Raw genomic sequence first — 22,036 nt, 5'->3', positions numbered from 1 at the left:
TTGAAGACATTTGCCCCACTGTAGTAACATCGAAATAGGGACCTCGAGAGGCCATTGGGTTCAGTTCCCCGTGCAAGGTGTACTTGGCACTAGATGACCTTTCAAGGGCCTGTCCAGGCTGACATTTCTATGATTGTGTGAATATCAATAAAATCAATATAGCATGTTAAACCTGTGGATTTAAAGGGAGTACCTTGTGTCCCTCTTTTGACATCTCACTTTGGCTAGTACTTGGAATGAACATTGGGCTCCAGAGGGAGACCTGTCCAGGTGTCTTTGTTAAGTGGGAGGATTGCTGTGACCAGAGGCCTGGAGGTGGTATGAAGTAGGAAGTAAAAGGTGAAGAATAAGTCCTGGAGGATTCCCCGCACAGTAAGCATAGTTACTTGTAGAGTACTTCAGTTCACAAGGTATGCCGATTAAACTAGTTTTCTTAACTAGTTTTCTTCTATTACAAAAATTAAATTATTGAATAGTTACTGGACCATTTTCCTTGGCTAGGTTTTGTGTTCAGGTTCCTTCCAGCATAGAAAACAAAATGCTTTTTATGTTGAAAATGTATTTATTCACAGTGCTAAAGCTTAGAAAGTAAAAAGCAAATGACAAAATCCTATTGTTCCTAGTGATGCTCTATTTCTCCAGTTGATTGTAATTTAAAATGGATAGACCTGTTACTTAAAATGCGCTTTGTCTCTAAGAAACATTTTCTGGAATCCCAGATTATAGCAGCTTCTGAAACTTTGTCACTGAGGTCAGATTTTTTTATCCTGAAGACAGCAAAAAAGGATACTGTCAACAGTGCAGTTTCATGTGAAAGTAAATCCATTGGGGCCAGCTGCATTGCTGTCCTTTCTGGGGATGAGGGTTTAAATCCTCATTTAGGTCATAAGTGAGAACGATTTTGATCTGGGGGAGAATTTCAGAGGCACAAATAGGAGTTAGATGCTTATCTCCCATTGAATTTCAATAAGACTTGCGTGCCTAACTGCCATTAATCTCCTTGTTAACCAAAGTGACAAAATCGCTGTTCAGTTTAGTATGTCCCACATTCTCTGCTCATTAGGCCTTACTCTCCACTAAAGGTACAGCCCACAGAGATCTGATGGGAGGAGCTCCGGAGTCCCTGATTGGATCAGGTGTACTATATAAGCCAGAAAGAGAGACAGGAAGTTGTCAGTGCAAAAAGGTGAATCCTGGCTTGCTGCTGCTGCTACAGTCCCTGCTGCCCACTATCTGACCCCCAGCCTCATCCCAGTTTCTGACTTTGACAGTGCCCAGCTCCTGTCTCAGCCTCGTTCTGGTCCTTGAACCCTATCACCCTGGTTTCTGACTACTCCGGCTCTGACCCCAGGCTACCGCTCTTTGGCTTCTGACTCAGTGCTGACCCTCGGCTTTTCCCTGTCTGACCCTGGCTCTGACTTTCTGTTCTGACAACTGGTTCCTGACTCTTAACCTGACCATTGGCTCTGGTTCCAGATCACAGTACTGACCACCAGACCAGACTGTCCTCATCTCGGTTGCTGGTACTGGTCTTCCACGGATCCTGACATTCTGACCTTAAACTATGTGACGCTGACTCTGATAAAAGGTGCCACACAAAAATAAAGTCTTTAATAGTAATAGTAAAGGTCTATATCCAGAGGACCTGATTCTCATTAAAATCAATGGTAGTTTTTCTGAGTGTGGACTTCCAGAATTTGTTCAACAATTAATAGAGTAATTTTTGCTGTCAACTTCAATGGAATTTTAAATGTGTAATCTATCTTTTCACCTACTTTGTTTTCATTTCATTGCTTGTGTAATTTGTCATTTTGTACCAAAATGTGTGTGATGGTTGGCAATTCATTGACTTTTTGGGAAGAGGAAAACAGCTGGAGCTGTAACAATAGCAATCACAATTTGCTTTGGCAACTGTTTTAATTTTATAGCAAATTAGAAGCTGTTTAATAATGGACTGACCGTTTGAAATGGCAATTTCCGCTTTGTGGTGCGTGTTGAATTGTTGTAAAAAGGGCAGTCAGTCCTGGATAATGATCTATATGACAGAGTGCTTATCATGTAATAGACTACTTGCTACCAGTTGCCTGTCATCTTTCACAAAATGCCTGAACGTGTAGATAAAATGTACCATTAAGCAACCTCACTTAGAGCTTTGCGTATGTTAATCAAGATGGAGATTTACTAACATGACCAAGATTTACTGATGGCGGTACTTTAAAAAGTCACACGTTTCTTGAAAATGGTTTACATATTTACGTTAACAAAATTAACTGGTACTAGTAGCTTGGGGAGTTTTTACATAATCTGACAAAGACAAGATGGTCATGTTAGTAAATTTCAATCCCAAACATCCTTTCCTTTCAATTCCCAGTGCCACGACTAGTTCGCACTCTAATTATGTCATACCTTCTTTAATCCAACGTCACATCTGTCTTCCCATTAGAATCCATCCAGCATGTTGCTGCCAAAATAAGTTTCCTTTCCCACTTGTTTTGAACGCTCTTGCCCCTCTCCTTGGTCTCTTGAGAACCTGGTTTCTCATCAGTTTCTATATAAATTTAAGCTTTTCCTTTTCACTTTTAGTCACTTCCAATCTTTTTACACACTGTCAGGTAGGCCTTCAGTAGCATCTTGACTAACATTTGCAAAGCTCCATTATGCTCTTTAAAGCTCACCTGTTCTGTAAGGCATTCTAACTAAAATGACTCTTCGTTGCTCCATGTATGTATTATATTGTGCTGTTTGTTTTTTAATGCTCCTGCAGGTGCCCGTAGATAGTAAGTCTTTTGGGGCAGGGCACCTGTCATTTGTTTGGCACAGCCATCCTCTTGTTCTGTACCATGTGCTTCTATGGCATTATACTAATAGTAAATTATTATAACAGCAATACTCTTCTTACATCAGATGGAAAAGTCATTCAAAACAATAGTTTGATTTTTTTTATTTTTAAAGATCATTTCATTTTTCTTTTAAAAGATCAGTCCAGGAGTTGGGGTCATATTCTTCCCTCCCTCCCCCTGCAAAAAAAAGATTACAGAGTGAACTATTCGATTATTTTCTTCTCTTTTACTCATCTTATAGAGGTGATAGAATAGTTTTAGCTTTTGCAAAGTTCAAATGTTCTCTTCTGACATTTTAGGATGTGTCTTCAATTTAGCTGTTCTATACAGGTCTCTCCAAAGCTTGTTTAGAATGACCAATGGGTTATTTTATTGTGGATTTATGTTTTTGATTGTTTTTATTTTATAATATATATATATATATATATATATATATAGAGAGAGAGAGAGAGAGAGAGAGAGAGAATATATATAAAAATATTCTTCTGGTATATGATATAGCAGAGTTCCATTTAGATAAAAATATGTTGGTCTCTCAGATAGAGAAATGAGAACATTTTTTAAATATCGGGCCAAAAGACCAAATAGAGACAATGAAATGGGATACTAAAAAGTATAATAGCTTTTATAGTAAACTTGTTCAGGAAACTGCAAGAGGTTATAATTGGTATTTCTGCTGATGAAAGGGGTATCTGTTGTGTATAAGATGTTGATAAATTGTAAGTAATTTTAAATATACTGGCTATATACAAGTCTGATGGTAACATCAAAACAGGAGGTATAGCACACAGAGGAATAGTGTGACTACACTGGGAAGAGTTTAGAAATTTTAGGTGAGTGGACCATTGAAGTGAAATGTAGTTTATTGTAAACAAATGGCTTTTTAAATTAATAGAAATGTAGGCGCCTTCTGTAGTCTCTAGGTTTTTGCATCAGTTAACTGGAATCTACAAAAAGTACATGAAAAGGAAGTAATTTAGATTATTCTGAGTGTCCTGATCATTGGCGAGACAAGGTGGGTGAGGTGTAATATATTTTATTAGACCAACTTCTGTTACCTAACCCACCATATTTTGGGACCAACATGGCTACAATTACACTGTACTGATCATTGATAGTCATTCAGATTATGTGATGCCGTATTGAGTCAAGGTAATTGTGCATGTGAACTTGAGGTTGAGCTACCTTTCAAGTGCGTGTCTTGAAAAATCATCCACTGCTTTGTAGCAGACGGCTTGCATACAGAATATTTTATAGAATAGGCATTTCTGCATATCCAGTATGTTTTCTTCAATAAAATTAGTTTCACCAAAACTTGAGAGCATGGTGATCCCTCCAAGTTTATCGTTTACCTTGCATCCACTTCTCTGAAAACCTTGCCCTCCCCTCCCTGATTTTTCAGTCAATCCAGAATAATGGCAAAGTAAGAAATGTATGCTGTATTTATATCCTTCTACCTCCTCCTTCTCCCCTCTCAAAAAATAAAAATAAAAATAAAAAATCGGTGCCGTTAATTATTGTGGAGTATATTGGGAACATTTGACAGCCCTCCCCAGTATACCTATTTCTAAAATATTTTTTGTGGGAAATGTTGCATAATGTACAATGTAAAATTGCACAACTTTCCCCAGATACCCAAAGGCAGTGGTTTATTTTAATGTAATAATGGCCAGCAAAATTCTGAGCCCAGGAATAATTTTCCCGTAAAAGCATGAGAATTGAAAAGACCGAAAAGTGTCTTATGCTTCTATTTCTTTTTTTTTTTTTCATTAACTTAGATTGGTTAAGTGTAGCTGCTTCTTTAAATTGTGAAAAGGAAGAATCCCTGGCCAGAATTCATGCATACTAATTTCCAGAGCAGAGACAATTGTTACAGTTATGTAACAAACTCAACAAGCTTTCCAAAGGAAATGTTTACACAACCTGAGTTCTACAATGTGGCAAAACCCAGTATGTAACAGTAATTTAAAATGTTTTTCTGTATTTTACTTGACGTATTTCCGTTTAATCAAAAGTAACCGTTTGAACTTGTAAGTGGACATACAATGTGGTACATAAATAAACTGTTTAACTATGGATAGGTGGAATGTGAAGGTTTAGCAGAGATTTTTCTCATGACTTTTTGTGTTGTAATTTTCTGAAGTGCTAGTGGAAATAGTAAATTGGATTTTAAAATAATTCTTGAGAGCTCAATTTAGGCAATATGAAACCTTATTAAGGTTTTGATTTAAAAAAAAACTTAAATTTTCTAGTTAATTTGTTACAAAATCGTAATTGTGAAGGAAATATCTCTACATCTAAATAATATAGAGGTATTGAGGGTTTTGTTCATTTCATTTTAAATTGTTAAAATAGAGCAAACAATACATTGTGTAATTTTTTCTCTCATAAACAAGAAAGGCAGTTTCACATATTAATGGGGAAAAGTTACAAACCAGAAAAGTATAAAGTCTTATCAGAGATATTAAAATCAAAAAATGTATTTAAAGAAAGAGAGCTGCCTAATCTTATAAATCATTAATTAGTGCAGATATTATAGTTTAACAACTGTTTGAATTCTGTTTTGTGGGATGTGATACAGAACACTGTTAAGAACAAAACAAAAAATTGCCAATTGCCATTTATCTAATAATCATTTTTCTTCTCTGTTGCATCTGGTCCGTTTTTTAGCTTTTTTTGTTAGAGATATTTTCTTCTTTAGGTTCCAACACAGTGAATCAAATACAAATGCAATTGTAATTAAGAATTTCAGCACAGCAAACAAAAATTGTAATTGTAAGAACTGTCTCAGAAGTGGACAAAATTGTTTTAAAGCAATCTGATTTTGAAGTCACAGTGACAAGATTTACTGTATGAAATAACTTAAATATCAGCAAGATGCTAGAAATCAGAGGCTGATTATACTTTAAGACTTACAAGGTCAGACATTGGCCCTAAGAAACTAGCAACATCACTAGGATAATCTGTAATATGTATATCTTTTGAAATGCATTGCTTTAAAACATTTATTGATGTGCTAAATTTATTGTCAGGGATTTAATGTAGTTTCTTAATATAATGTGCAGTGTATGGGGGGGAATTATGGATTTTAAACTTGTAGTTTTTTAGAAACTGTAAATTAAAAATAATAAGAACACACTGCAGGAATAAGATTATTCCACAATCTTTAATCATCTGACTTTTTCTGTCCTCCTGGCATTTAGCTTCCTTGCCTCTTCTCCTTGTTCCCTAGACCTTCCAATCTTTGTATCTCCAATTTGTGCTCTTGATCTCTCTTCCCCCACTCCCACTCATTGCATCATTGGTTAATTCCTTGACTGTATTGGCCCTTGCTCTTCCAAGCCAAGACCAAGGAGACAGTCTTTCATTTTTACAAAATTTTTGAACTGGGAGATCCTGGGCAGAATCATGCTCATTTTATTTAGGCAAAGCTCCCATTCTTTTAACTGGAAGTTTTGCCATGGTTGTTGTTACCAGTGATTCCTGTGCAGCAGATAGCTGCCTGAAGTCATTATAGTTCATACTTTATATTTATATTAAAGATAAATGACTCTATTTTTGATTGACCACCAATTGCCTTTTCCTGACCAAGTTCAAAAGATTTCTCTGTTACTGAGGCTTGGTCTACACTACCCCCCCTAATTCGAACTAAGGTACGCAACTTCAGCTACGTGAATAACGTAGCTGAAGTTCGAAGTACCTTATTTCGAATTAGTTCAAACTTACCTTGGTCCACACTCGGCAGGCAGGCTCCCCCGTCGACTCCGCGGTACTCCTCTCGGCGAGCTGGAGTACCGCAGTCGACGGCGAGCACTTCCGGGTTCGACTTATCGCGTCCAGACTAGACGCGATAAGTCGAACCCAGAAGTTCGATTTCCAGCCGTCGAACTTGCCGGTAAGTGTAGCCAAGGCCTTAGTTTTCCTTTTGTGGTCAGCACTGCTGATTACTTTTCTTAGCTTTCTTTTCTCCTGGCTTCTTTGACTCTGTTTCCTAATTCCTCTATCTATATTGCTGTCTGCTCTATCAACATCCTATTCTTTTTGACTCCTCCTCCCCAGCTTCCGTGTCCTGAAGGATTCTGTTACTGATTGCTACATCTTTTGCCTCTGTAGTATTGTGACTGTATCTGCTCCCAGGGTTTTAACTATCACTTCTGTGTGCATATCTCCCAAATCAACCTGTCTAGCCCAACACCTCTGACCATTCGTAGATCTCAAAATGTTTTTATCAGATCCTCTTAGGTGTCCTTTGTACATCTCGAATATTTCTTCCCAACTATAATCTTTTTTCCTGACCTATCTCCCTTATCTGTAACTCTTAACTTCATTAGCCTTCCAGTCTCATAGGCTCATGAGCTTGTATCATCTGTGGCTCTCTTCTCTATATCAGACTCTTGCTAAATCCCATTGCTCCTTCATCTGTAATATTGTTGAGATCCACCCTTTCTTCACTATCCCCATTGCTAAAACCCTTGTTTGATCACCTATAGGCTTGATTACTATAACTTGATCCCTTTTGGTCTCCCCTCTTCTCATCTCTTTCTATACTGGTGCTTAATTCATATTTTTCTCACATTGCCCCAACCCTCTCCCCCCAAAATGTTCTTTATTGACTTGACTTCCATTCTGTTACAGCGTCAAAGTAGGTACTCATCCTCTCCTTTAGTGCTCTATGCAATCTGGCCTTGGCTGCGTATGAGTTCATTTCCTTGTACACCCCCCACTCGCATTCCACATTCCTCAAAGTCCTCTCACTTTATTGCTCCTTTTGTCTCTCTTTCACGCTCTCATTTTTGCACTGTCTTTCATGCTGACTAGATGCCTGGAACAGCCTTCAGCTTCTCAGCCAATTTAAAGCTTTGCATAAATTATATTTAATAATATTAAAGCTAACAATAGTTCATTATGTACATTGTTTAAATAACACTGTACCTATATATGCAGAAAACAGCCCTCTGGAAATTACTATGGTATGACTTGGATGTGATTTTTTTAATTCAAAGATGTAGTTTCAGGCATGGCCAAATTTTGCTGATTAAGTTGTAAAATTTTAATTTTTAAAATTTGGTGAGAGATTTCATTAGGCTAGATTTCAAATTTTCTAATTAAAAGATGAGAAATTGACTACCTTTGGGTGAAATTCACCGAAGTACAGAAGACCCTTAAAAGACTTTTCACATCACTTAACCTTATGTAGAGCCCTTGTATTATGCATTGGGGTGAATTTTACCCTGTTGTGTCCTGACAAAGAAGAACCTTGAATATTGGTTCAATTTGGCATCTGCAAACTAAGAAGGCATGTTCACAAAAAAATTCTTTGACAAAATATTTATGATTTTTTTTAAATAGTGCAAGAGAAAATAAAATAGAAATGTGCCTAATTCCTGTAACATGCTTCAGTCTGTTACCTGCTTTGGGCTCCTCAGCATCAACATGCCTATCGTGTTCCCCCTGCACCTCGACCCACATGAAAATGTTCTGATGTGGGGAGGTTTGGTTGTGTCGAATGCATTGAGAGGAATTATGTTTCAGTTCCCAAAGAGTCTCCATCTGCAGAAAGGTTAATACAGCATTTTTGGTTAATTTTGTGATTAAAATTGATATTTTTAATAGTTAAACCTCTGGAACCCAATGAAACATTTACATATTAATTTGGTTTTAAATAATCATATATTGAGATTATCATCTAGACATTGTATCTACCATCTGTAATGTGCAGTCACCATGGTATCTAGATGTTGTTATGAAAAGAATACAGATTTTGGGCTGCGCCAGTACTGCTAATTATTCTTTCTTACTGATCAAAGTAAATGTGGATGACCAAAAAGCTCACCAAGTCTGTAAAGATTTCACTCTCTCTACTAATGGCAAATGAGCTTGTTAGCAAAACCCAACCCACCACCTCTCTCTTGGAAACCTAGTGGGTCTATTATCCATTTGTACGCTGACTCAAATTAATCAGTTGCATCTAGAATATAGCTGTATATTTTTATTCCACTGGCCTAGCACGCTGCTTTTAAAATAATTTTTACTTTGGTTTTTGTGTAATGTTTAGGTCTTTCTTGCCCCTACAGAATTACAGATTTACATTGAAACAGCTGATAAATATGAGGGGGGTTTCACATTTTATTAGCAAACTCTCCTGTCCTCTGAATCTTTTTTGCTTTTCTTTTTTTAATGCCATTGGAATTACCAAATAAAGGGGAATCCTTTAAATAGTTACAGCATTGATAAAGGTGGCATGATATTTAAAAAACAAACTTACTTTTTCCTTTAACTGCTTGTGGTTTTTAAATGGACTATTTTGGCATGTTGTCAAAATCCAGTTATGAATTTAACCCCAGCAGTTTGTTTAATCAAACATTACCCTAATATGTTTTACATGGTTCCCTGCCAGACAAGGCCTGTCTACAACAACTAGTTTATTCTGTGACGAGTTGCTCAACAGATGTCATTCTGGTAGAATAATACAGCAGAATGCTTGTGCGTTGGCTAAAATTACTTCAACTTTGATCACTTTTGTTCAGCACATCAGTCTGGCATTGTGCTTTATACCAACATAACACTATAACCAGAGCATGCCTTTCAAGCTTAGAATAGCAGAGGAATGTTATTGAAATCAGTGCAGTTACAGATGAGTTAATGAAGAAGGAAAATACTGTTTATTTCATAATGCCGTAGTGTTGTACTTTGGAATTAAAATGGAATGTAAGGAATCCAACTCCAGAGTTATTTATTTTTACTTCAGAGGGCTTTTTTAAAACAATTTTATGTTAGTTTTATTGACCACATTTGACCATAAATAAGTTTTGTTTGTGATTGTAAAATAGTTAATAGTAGATTCTGAGTCTGAAACACTTTCACTTTATAGAAATTACATTTAACAGGATCTTTTCCATGTGTGATTGAAGGATATTTGTCCCACAAAAGGTATTCTTTTTTCTTATATTTAATGCTGTAAAACTGGCATGGCAAGAACCAACAAATAGATCTCAGATTAGCGTAGTTACATTTGGATAGGATGTTGTGGGGTCGTTTCTCAGTAATGACATCTCTTAACCTTGATATGACTGTGAAATAAATGCTGCACAGCAGGCTAGTCTCTTGTTAAGGAGCACTGAAGAAAAGCTGTTTGTTTGAAACTGCGTGGGGATCAGACCATGTCCTAGGCTACACAGCTTTCACACATCAGTTCATCTCTTACAGGTGTATATGGGAAGATTTAAAAAATGGATTGAGTTGCATTTTTTTAACAGTGAAGATTTATTCCTATTTCTTTGAAAAAATGACATTTTTACATATGGTGAAGAGTAATATGATACAAAATGCTGTAATTACTAGTCAGCATGACACTGGCATTCTGTGTTTAAAATGAAATGAATTAATTTACATTTTTTTTTTTTTTTTAACTTGTGACGTGCCAAGTTTTCTGTGGGTGGAAGTTCAAATGTAATTAAAAATGCACAAAACCCAGCATTTTAATTTTTATTAATTAAATAAAACTACCTTAAATGTGCTGGATACATAAAAATGTTTATCAAAATGTTATTTTGCATTCAAAACTGATTTATTAAACAAAGGGAGTTTTATCTGTAGTTAGTGAATTGAACTGATTGTTTCTGGACACCAAGATTTTAGAACTAGAAGATTTCATCCTCTCACACCTAGTTTTAATTCAGAGATTGGAAGAGGAAAACAAGCTTTCCTGTTTTTTCAACTCCCAGTTCGTTTCTTAACTTTGAATGAATTACTCGTTGAGCTGAAGTAGTTGAATAAACTGAAATGAAGAAAATATTCTGGCCGGGGGAGGGATAGTTCAGTGGTTTGAGCATTGGCCTGCTAAACCCAGGGTTGTGAGTTCAATCCTTGAGGGTGCCATTTAGGGATCTGGGGCAAAAATCTGTCTGGGGATTGGTCCTGCTTTGAGCAGGGGGTTGGACTAGATGACCTCCTAAGGTCCCTTCCAACCCTGATATTCTATAATTCACTCTGTACCTGCAGAAGAAATTACTGCTGTCAAAAGCTGTTATGACCTTCAGTGAACTCTGGTTTCAGGTGCTTAGCCCGTGACTTCCACAAGTTCACTGATTTGACTTTCTTTAAAATTTGGCAGCAAATATGAACTGCTTAATTTTTTTGTATTTAATTTAAATGATTTTAATTAAAAAACGTTTAGGACTAAAATGGGTTGTCAATTTTAAATTTAATTTCAAATAGGTTTATTTTTTTAAAAAATCATTTAATCGAAATGAAAAGAATCAATTTTTACTCACCCTTATCATTAACTTATGTATACTGAAAATTTAAATTATACACATACTAAGTCTGAATATTAACTTCTCCACACAAGTGTACTAAAACTTATCCATAACTCTATAAAAGAATCCATCAATATTTATTTACTAATGCATTTTAATGTGTGGGTTAAGGGACTTTATTAGGAAGACCAGTGCTACATACAGGACTGTATTAACCCATCACTTAGCCCTAGGCAAACATACATTTCTGGGGCCCCTGCCTTCTAATATGAATAACAACAAACAGCTGATAAATGGAAGAAGGGAAAAATATATACCTAAATGATGTTCGCTTGCATACATGCCACTGTAGTAAATTCCCATCCCAGCCTGTTCACTTGTTGCTGTTGGAGAAGCAAGTAGTTTCTTTACCCATGCCTTCCTCTCTCTTTGGCTGGTTGGGAAAGGGAAAGTGAGTTTTAGCTGTGTGTGAGGACTGTCTCTGCCCACTCATCCTCTGGTGCAGATTTGCATGTGCAAACTGAAAGAACTTCACTCACTTGAGTGAGTGGCATTTGCAACTTTTTTAGTTTGCTCTAGGGAACCAAAACACAAATCTGGGCCTTAGGTACATGCCTAGTTGCCTATGGGTTAATCTGGTTCTGGCTCCATGAAGGGTGGATCTAGGGATGGGGGTGATGCAGTCCCTGGACACAAGTGACACCATGCTTTAAGGGCTCTCCCTGTGCTCCTGCCTCAGCTCCCCAAGCAGTGCTGCCTTGGTGTGCAATGGAGCTGAAGCAGCAGTGCCATGAGGAACCTTTCAAGGGTGTGTGTGTGTGTGTGTGTGTGTGTGTGTGTGTGCGTGTGTGTGTGTGAAAAAAATCCTCTCTCCGTATTTATAACAATCATAACAATTAGGTACACCATCATTAATAATGTCGCTTCATTACAGCTTAATTTCTGCAAGTGTATCTTATATACAAGGTTTCAATGAGCTTGAACTATATGGAAAGTTTGACGCATCTATGTGCTTTTCTTCTGTTAAGATGATTCCAGAAAAATACAAAAAAAGTCTGACACTAGTTATATTTAATTAAATATTAATTTAAAATTAATTGTAATTTACAAACTAATTAAGAGATTTAACAAATGTTCAGAAAATTCATTCTATATTCAAAAAATAAATGCTATAATTTTGGTGAGAATATACTATCTATTCTTCATAAGTAAGAAAGAGGGTGAATCCCTGCTATAATGACAAAACTCATCTCTATCTCTGTGATGGAGTCATGACAGGCAACAGATAAATATATTACGTTATTTGATTTCAACTACTACGGAGTAGCTGGAATTGGTTTATTTTGTTGCATTACAGTAAAACAAACATGTTTTTCCTCTGTCAGAATGGTTTGTTAAGAAGCATCTTTTGTCCGCTATACACTTAGCAAACCTTTCATGTGTACCGGATTTCACTGGATAGTCTCCATTTTGGCTGAATCCAGCTGCCTGTTCCACTGCACCAGAAGAGCAGGCAGTGTTGTGAGAGAGAGTGAACCCCATTAGCCTAGGGGAGTGCACTGAATTGTGAGCCAGGTCAGAGATTTCTTCTTCTGACTGTTGTTTGTATTTCTATGCACTTCACAGACCTTATTATTGACCTAAGTCTCATGCCCCAACCTTAGAAAACAGTTAAGTATTAGCCCTTGTGGTTTTACAAACAAACTAATGGAGAGGTGTCCGAGGTCACTTCAAATAGATTTGGGATAAGAATGCAAGTCTCCAGTATCTTATCCACTCATCTACACTGCCTTTCAGATTGAATGTGCCAAATGAATGTATTTTAGTGATCTTACCTCTAACCACTACATGACATGCCCTTCCCGAATCTAGGAACAGAATTGAAGATTTCTGATTTCCAGAATTCTGCCCCCCCCCCCTTTTTTAATTTAAATGAAGAATATTGGAGATCAGAAATCTTGAATTCTCAAATGATTTGAATTCAAGTTGAATGAACAGATTTGTCTTCTAATTTAAAGAGGTCCTACTCTTTCAAATGGTCAACCAGTGCTCGCTAAGGTGGTATGGTCATTTGTTCCGAATACCTACCAACTTCATTGTGAGAACCATCTTTGACTTCTACCCAATGAAAACAGAATGGGAAAGCCAACAGGCATTCTACCTCATAATGTACCAGATTTGGTTCAGGACTGAACGCCATAGAGGCATGTAATGCATTTGGTAGCCTCTACGCTGTCCAGACAGCATAACAACAAATACTCTACTGCTGATTAGTCAATAGCTGTGTAATCCACTGGTAAAGTGTCAAATCCCCCTCTAGTGGTTGTTCTATGTAGAGCTGTGGTTTTCAACCTTTTTTCATTTGCGGACCCCTAAACATTTTTGAATGGAGGGGCAGACCCCTTTTGGAAATATTTGACATAGTCTGCGGACCCTCAGGGGTCTGCGGACCACAGATTGAAAACCGCTATTTAGAGGGTAATATTTGCTCCTGTAGTCTAAGTGGCAGAGGTCTGTGCTTGGGGTCCAAAATTCTAGGATTCAAACCCTGCTGATGACCCATATTGTGGGGAAGACCTTATGGTTGCATGTAATACATTTTTTTTCCTATTTTGTGTTTTAAAAACAAAATACAACTGGTGTATTTAACTCACAGTGTGAAAAAAACATCCTCAAAAACAGGTTTTATTGTTAAAGCCTTTATAATCTGTCAGTTATGGTGCATAGTGTAACAAATTACAGGTGTTACATCTTTTGTTTACTGATGTCACACACTGGGAAGTTTGAAGGCTGTGAAGAATGCCTCTTAGTTTATTTGTGTTGATGTGATAGTAACTTGCTTTGTTGGGTAAAAGATGATTTTCTGTGATAGACCACAAGGAAAGCTCAGGAAACTCAGTTTCTCTCTTGGTCTCTACACAACAAAAGGTTCAACCTGGCATTCAGATTTCTGCTGTAAGCACTTTACCTGTCCAATTGCTGATCTGAAGGGGCAATGTTTGCATACACTTATGCACAGGCTGTCTTTACACATATTCAGTGATAAGGCGGATCTAAATAAGCCCCAACAATTATTCCATAGGCTGTGAGAATACTTGGAACTATTAAATGCATAACTGCTAGACAAATTCAGATTGGAAATAAAACATAAATTTTTAATACTGAGGGGTAATTAGCCATTGGAACAATTTACCAGGGGTCATGGTGGATTCTTCATCACTGACCATTTTTGAATCAAGATCATATCTTCTAAAAGATATGCTGTAGGAATTATTTTGGGGAAATTCTGTGGCCGGTGTTATACAGGAGGTCAGACTAGAATATTACAATGATCCCATCTGGCCTTGGAATCTATGGAATCTTTCTGTCTGTGAGACAGATTGTATAATTATTTTAAACCAAAAAATAGGATACAAGTTTTGTGATTTTAAATAAATTTTAATTGCAACTAATGTACAAGGATCATCTGGCTTTGAATAGGCACAGAATGCCAGTTTTGTTACAATTTTGATGGTGTTGTAAATTGTCATCTTTTGTGGTGTCCTGCCTACTGTCTTTCAGTTTCCACACTTCTCTCAAACTGACAACCAATCCTGTTTCTTAACCTTATTAGTTCACAGTGGTTGTTGTATTTAGCAAAAAGTAAAAACACAGAATGAATTGGCTTAAAGATGTGACTTTTTTTTTTTAAAGTAAACATCCGACATTTGTCTTCCCAACTGGAAATATTACTCTTGATTTGTATTTTCATGTTTCCCTCTTTAATACTTTCATTTTTATTTAGATACTACTTTTTTAAAAAATGTACAGATTTACGTGGTAGCCAGCTACGTTTGATTGCTGCTTAAATTTACCAGGAATTTAGGATTTCTAGGATGAAAATAGAATAGGTTAACTAGCAGTGTTTATAACAAATTATCTTTTTGTTCTCCCTTTTTCCTATCCCCCATGGTATACTTCCTTAATTTACAATCTTAATTCACCTGGCTGGAAAATCTGTCTGTAACTATATTGTTATTAACTGTAACTAACTAAAATATCTATGATACTCTTTAAGTAATAATAACAACAAACTATAATGTGTTTGTTTAATGCAGTTTGTTCATTTAGATTCCAGGTTAGCTCTTTTTTCAACAGCAGTCCATTTTACTTTCAGGTAGAAATCTGAGTTTTTGAATGTTACGTTAAGTAATTTTAAAAAACCCCAATATAAATTAAAAGCCTCCTTTAGTGATGAAAATAAAGCAGATGGATTGAAAGACCTCTCAGGGTCCCTTCCAGCCCTACATTTCTATGATTCTATGTTATTAAGTGCATTTTGAAAACATGTGTTTACTTTTTTTTTAATAGGTAAAGCGGAATGTGTATGACCTAACTAGTATCCCTGTTCGTCACCAATTGTGGGAAGGCTGGCCTCCTTCTGCCACAGACGACTCAGTAAGTAGTTTCACCTCTTTTCACATTTTCCAGTAAATATGTGACTGTTCACAGATTTATTATCCAACTCAGGTAAAAGCCTTTATTGTCCTTTGTTCAGAAAGTACAGCAATGGTAAGAGTGCAGGAAATTTAGGGCTTTATCCTTTGAGCCCCTTCGTCCTGCTCCCAGCAATGAATTGAAACATGTAAGTAGTTCCATGGAAGCTATTCACATGGGCAAACGTAAGTGCATGCTTCCGTGCATCGTTGTGTTGGAGCCAAAGTGCTCGGTACTTTTAAGGATCAAGTCCTTGCTGGGATGAGAAAGCAATGGGAGTACTTGTGGTGCACTGTGGTCCCAATTCAGGAAAGCATCCCTTGTTTAGGAAAGCACTTAAAACACATGCTTATGTATATTCCTGAATTGGACCCAGAGCCCCAATTCACCAAGGTACTTAAGCAAATGTGTAACTTCAAGCAGGTGAATAGTCCAATTGAAGTCAATGGGTCTACTTGCATGTTTAAGTATATACTTCACTATCTTGCTGATCCAAGGACTATGCTCAGCTGTAAGACTTTAAAAGGCTGCACCCAAAATTAAGCCACCCGTATACACAGAATACATATAAACTTGTAGCTGATTAGAATGTGGAGGACATTTATTTCCAATTCCTACCTGGTAATTTTAAAATTCCCAGTATTGAAAATCAGAGGAAAATATTCATTTGTTCTTGTTGGCTGATACTTCTGCAGCTCTGACTCACTGGTTAATTAGATATTTTTGTCTACCATTTCATATAATCCTAGAGAGTCTAAATGTAGAAAGATGTTAGACATTATATCCCACCTTCTGCTAATGCACAATTGCTCCCTACAATATATTTCAGAGCATTTCTTTCTCTTTTGCTTTAGCTATTTCCATTTTCCCCAAAGTAATACATTGCTAATACTGGTGAGTGGGGCTGTAGGTAGAAAGAAGCTGAAATGGAGCTTGTAGTTAACTAATTTTGCATGTAGCTTTTGTGGGAGTGACCAATCTTTGCATAAAACAAAATGCTACATTTCTAAAAGTGTTCAGTGTAAACCAGATTAAATTTGACATTCTATAAAGTGAAAATAAAACAAGAATTTGCTTTCTGTAAATACTGAAATAACAATACTTTGAAGATATAACTATCGATTTCTAGTGAAGTTCTCCTAAAATAACTGCTGCTGTTTGAATGGTGAATGCTACATTTTAAAAAAATGTTGTGTAAATGATTTAAGCCAAGGAAGCAACACAAAGACTGACCACATTTTTAACATCATTGCAAAATATCTCTTTGCTTGTGCTTGCAGCTATAGTAGCTAATTTTGAGATGCATGCAGGGATCTTTGCCTGGGTATTGGAGAGCAAAAATCAAGACTTTAGATATGATTATTTGATATAACAAATATGGTCCCATACAGGTAGTCACAACCTTTGAAACGTGGGTGCATTTTAACATCTTTTACATTTAAAATGAAGCTAAAAGCTTTAGAAATCCAGGATTTCTGATTCAGGTTCCAACAGCTGCTTTTAGTAAAAGCAAAATAAACAAAAAGAAAACCACCCTGCAAGATAGGATATCCTGCCTGTGTAAAACTCATCAATCTGTTTTTAAGTCTGTTTTTACAAGTGACATTGTTGCAGGTGAATTTTTCCGTTTTTCCGTGTCTAATGAAATTGGCGAATGTTGAGTCGTCTGCTCCAAGGCAGGAGAGTCCTCAAAGCTCACTGCTTAAATCTGGTGCAGCTGAGACATGTCAGCTGTGTAAACAGATCTGTATGTGTTACTAACCAAAATATAATTAATTTCTCTCTGAAATTAGAGGCCATAACTTAATACTATGAAGATTTAACATTAGCGAGAACTATCTGGAAACTTCGACTTGCCAGTTACAAATATTAAGTAATAGTTTATCTGTTTAAGTTGCTCTTTAATTTAATGGCAGATTTTTTTCAATCACTTTTGATTGTGCTATATAGAGTTCTCAGAGTGGTGTATTATATACAAGTGTGGTGCGAATTCACAATTAAAGAGCAAAAGGAGGACTTGATTAGAATACTTTTTTCATTTACATTTTATGCAGCATAAGAAATACTTTGTAATACCACAGGAGGTTTTTTCAGTGCAATTCTCGTTAACCTTTGGCTTAGCAAACAGAACAACTAAATAGGCTTCCCATAATTGGATTCCTGTATCATCTTGAGTCTCTTATGAACCAGATAGACTTCAGTCTTCTGGCATTATCGGGAAATTCAGTGAAGTCAATAGTTACTTATACATTGTTGCGTTTAGAGTTTAAAATAGGTTCTTTGCTTATAGTTTTATTTATAGAAATATGGGGTTCTATCTGAATTGTCAATAACTTTTCCAGTTCTTTTTGCACACTTTCACCAGGGAACTAGGTATCTAAAGCTCTACAAGTAGGGGAATGTTTTCATGCTGTGACAGTTTAACTGTGAGAAACAAGACACATACAAGCCTGCAGAAATCTCATTTTACACTTTTAACAAGGACACATTTTTAGTTACAAGAGGGTATGAATAATTTTAACACTGTGAATTATGTTTGTTCCTCTAATTAAAATGCAAACAATGTTAATGTATGAGGTTTTTTAAATCATGTTTTCTATTTTTTGGGGGGGGGGGTTACTTATTGAACAAAATTAATATTAAAGATTGTAGTGTTCTTGATCTATTTTTCTGATATTTACCATTCTTTGCGATTGATTGATTCAATGCACTTTTATAAATTAGGGTAGAATGTTTAAAAAGTAATGGTTCATTGTAAATAAGTTATCAGGGAGTGCAAAATGTTTATTTTAACTTCTGGTGATTGTACAGATCTAAACATTACACATCTTGTAAAGTCAGAACCAAGACAGAATATTCCACCTAAACCTGTGTAAAATGTGCTACACTTGCTTTTGTTATATGAGCATATATGAACTTTTAAGATTGTTCTGATCGTTGTCATAGTCGCCCATTTAAATTAACACTAACTTTATAAAAATCACCTTCAAGGTCAATACTCTAGTATTTTAGTAAGAGTTTTCGAATGCTAAAATATTGTGATTTTCTTTATATTAAAAAAGAAAAAAATTCATACTAATTTTCTAGGAGTCTCTTGTTACCTATGAACATATAGGTTGAAATCTTGGCCCCATTGAAGTCAGTGGGCTTTCCGTGTATTTCATTGGGACCAGAATTTCATCCCCAATTTTTGTGCTACTTTCACTCACCTGAAACCACTAGTACCCAATGGTTATTTTGTTAGCAAAGTTATTCCTGGTCACGTCACTAAACAGTTTGAGATAAGCCGTTCCTAGAAAGGAGTTCACTGTTTTGCTTAAGACAAGTCATCCCAATATGGCTATGAGGAAGATCTGCTTTCCCCATAAACGGCAATAGATGATTTCTCAAAGTGAAATTCAACCCTGTGTAGAAATATACACAAAGCCTATGCACTACTTAAATCCAATGTTTCCAATTCCTAAGAATTTATCTCAGGTAATTGGCCTCTAATGTGTGAGCTCTTGTGAAAATACAGAAATCTCCTGGCTTTGTGATTTGGGGGAAACAAACTGAGAGAGAGAAAAAGAGCTGGCTTCTCCTACACTATGCCCTGTTGCCAAAGGGAATGCATACTGAGCTGCAAGCCAGGATTTGAGGAGTTCTAGTTCTACCTCTTCTAGGGCTTGTCTATACTTACCGCGCTGGTTCGGCGGCAGGCAATCGAACTTCTGGGTTCGATTTATCGCGTCTTGTCTGGACGCGATAAATAGAACTCAGAAGTGCTCCCCGTCGACTCCGGTAATCCTGCTCGCCGCGAGGAGTACGCGGAGTCGACGGGGGAGCCTGCCTGCCGGGTCTGGACCGCGGTAAGTTCGAACTAAGGTATGTCGACTTCAGCTACGTTATTCACATAGCTGAAGTTGCGTACCTTAGTTCGATTTGGGGGTTTAGTGTAGACCAAGCCCTACTGACTGTTGTTAATGTTTCTGTGCCCTGCACAGCCCTTATTGTTAATCAAGGCCCCATATCTCTATGTTAGGAGATGTAACAATCCTTTACCTATTATACAGATAAAAATAACTGACAGCTTGCACAAGTTGGGAATAGACCCCCACCTCCCACCCCAACCCCTAATAGAACAGTGCCAAGTCTGATGCACGTTGACACCTTGTTCAGAAAGAACATGCTAAATTATGTACTTGTGTAACCACACTAACACAGTGTGGCTTGGTGTCACCTTCCAGTGGTTAGACCACATATAGAGGTTTATGATGGTTGCTGTCTTCATGCTAACAGATCTGGTTCTTTAGGTAAACATACAGATTAGTGTTTTTGGATCTAGAATTCCCTGGTTCATTCTCCACAGATGATCCAAAATTTTTTGTTACATATAGCTACTTTGTCTTCCTACTTGATTATGCTTTGCCTCCAGAGCCAGGAATCAACACCAGGAATGCTGATGCCCATTATCCAGTGCTGACTCACAAATAGTTGAGTGACCCACTTGTAAGGTGTGTTGTCTCCCTGTATGAATCAGAAGGTTAAAAAAAATGCTTTCTCGCCACCATTTACTGTTGTGGAAATGGAAGGGGTCTGTGCTGTGGACTCGAAGGTTGTAGGTTCAAACCATGCTGATGACTCATGAGGGAATGAAAATGTGTTTGTGTATACACACCACAAACATTAGTATAAAGTCTGGGAATAATTGTGGGAACAATTCTATATTGAAAAATGTATTTAGAAGAGAATATGGAAGTTGTCACTATTTGTTTTATTGTATTTGAGTGTTTGTATTTTAGTTAATGGGAGCTATAACATTTGACAGTGGGCTGGGGCACTTGGTTGGTGGTTGTGTTTAAGACTGAGAACTGTGTGTAGGAGATGTTGCTTGTGTGTCCAGAGAGATAAAAATTTTGCCTTTTATTAGATGCAAAAAGATAAGAATTTGAATTAACAAACTTACAGCATCTCACTCTTGAAGGTGTAAAGTTAGCACTTGTGGGGGACTAGACGCTTTAGGGCATAGTTAATGACATACAGAGCTTTTCACCTGTATATCATCAATTTGAATCCAGCCTCTCTCAGCAGAAAGTAGGAGCTGTTCCGTCTAATAAATCTTTGGTAGACTGCATGGAAAAGTTTGGACCCCAGTTCCAGCTCCCACATCACAAACTCACTGTTGTACTTTGTATGGTTGTAAAATCTGTGTGATGAGGCTGTAAAGCATATAATGCAATGGAACACTGATGTTTGGGTCCTCTAGTGAAAGGCAGAAGTGGTGAAAATCTTGTGATCAATTTGTAAGGGTTGTCAACTCTGTACTTGTCATTCATATCCTGTTGGTGGGCAGAATGAGTTTAAAAGAGAAGGCAGATAAAAAAACAAGACTTAATCTTTTAGTTAAGCCAAAAAGTCATGAGATTGTTTTTTATCTCATGATTTTGGGGGTCTGACTCACGGTTTTGAACATTTGGGATTGGCAATACTTTCCCTCATTTAAGCCCTCAGAAGAAGTCCTTAAGAAATGCATTGGCCTTATTTAGGCTTTCTAGAATGAGATTAAATAACTGCCTATTTTGATTGAGCATGTCAAAGCAATCTAGAGGATTTAAACACACAGCCTAGTAATTTTAATTAATTTTGATGGATGATGTGTCTCATTCTCCTATGTTACTTTGACAATCCTTTTTTTCTGATTTGATCTGACTGAAAATGTGACTGGTCTCATAGAAATTGTATCTCAACCGAATGTTGCAATTTGCCTGTATTTGTATTTATTCTGATGAGATATTTGATTTAACTCAACAACCTCAGACTCTGTAACTCTGTCAACAACAAATTACTAGAATTTTGTCAGTTTTCTATAGCTAATATTTATTGCCTAAGAGTTCACTTTGCGTCTGAAACATCCATATACTCTGGAAAGCAAAGACTTCAGATTCAGTAGAATGGGTCTGGCATATGGGCCCTCTTCGCAGTCCCTTCCCCTCTTCCTTTTGTTAAGTGCTTAAGAGGAATACTCCCAGACTAAACTTTCTTGTCATGGATTTAACTGGAAGACTTCAATTTTACAGTGATTATGCTTACAACTTGGTTGGGAAGGCATTATGGACAATGCCCAACACTGGAATTTCATGCCAAGCTGTTATTAAAGCAAATTCCAGTAAAAGATTTTGAAATATTCATCATAGTAGTGAAACATAATATTGTTTGTATAATTGAATAAGAGAATTCTTAATATATTTCTGGTTTTTGGTCTTTCCACTGTTACTTATAACTTGCTTGGATGAGAGATGTTACTTTCTGGATGAAGTATTTGCTCTCTTTCTGAAACAGATAAGGAGAATGTACTTGTTGCCAAACAGTTTCTTTTTTAATATTCTTGTCTTCAATTGACAGTCAGTAATCAAATGTATCTGAGGCACAGTGGCTCACAGACAGGCTCTCGTGAGTGCAACTTACTTTAGAAACACACCGTTA

General features: G+C 36.7%; 1 protein-coding gene across 8 annotated transcripts in view; it reads left to right on the top strand.

The window, feature by feature from the left end:
- FAF1 (Fas associated factor 1) overlaps positions 1–22,036 on the top strand; it is a 327,508-nt gene that overhangs the window by 159,091 nt on the left and 146,381 nt on the right. For all 8 annotated transcript variants that reach the window (XM_042845001.2, XM_065553822.1, XM_008167963.4 and 5 more), the window contains one exon: positions 15,449–15,535. In XM_042845001.2, the coding sequence (XP_042700935.1) occupies positions 15,449–15,535 (87 nt within the window). The remainder of the gene's footprint in view (positions 1–15,448; positions 15,536–22,036) is intronic.

The sequence above is a fragment of the Chrysemys picta genome, chromosome 8 (assembly GCF_011386835.1).
Source record: "Chrysemys picta bellii isolate R12L10 chromosome 8, ASM1138683v2, whole genome shotgun sequence".
In the NCBI taxonomy this organism is placed as follows: Eukaryota; Metazoa; Chordata; order Testudines; family Emydidae; genus Chrysemys; species Chrysemys picta.
This window is presented reverse-complemented; position numbering and strand designations above follow the sequence as displayed.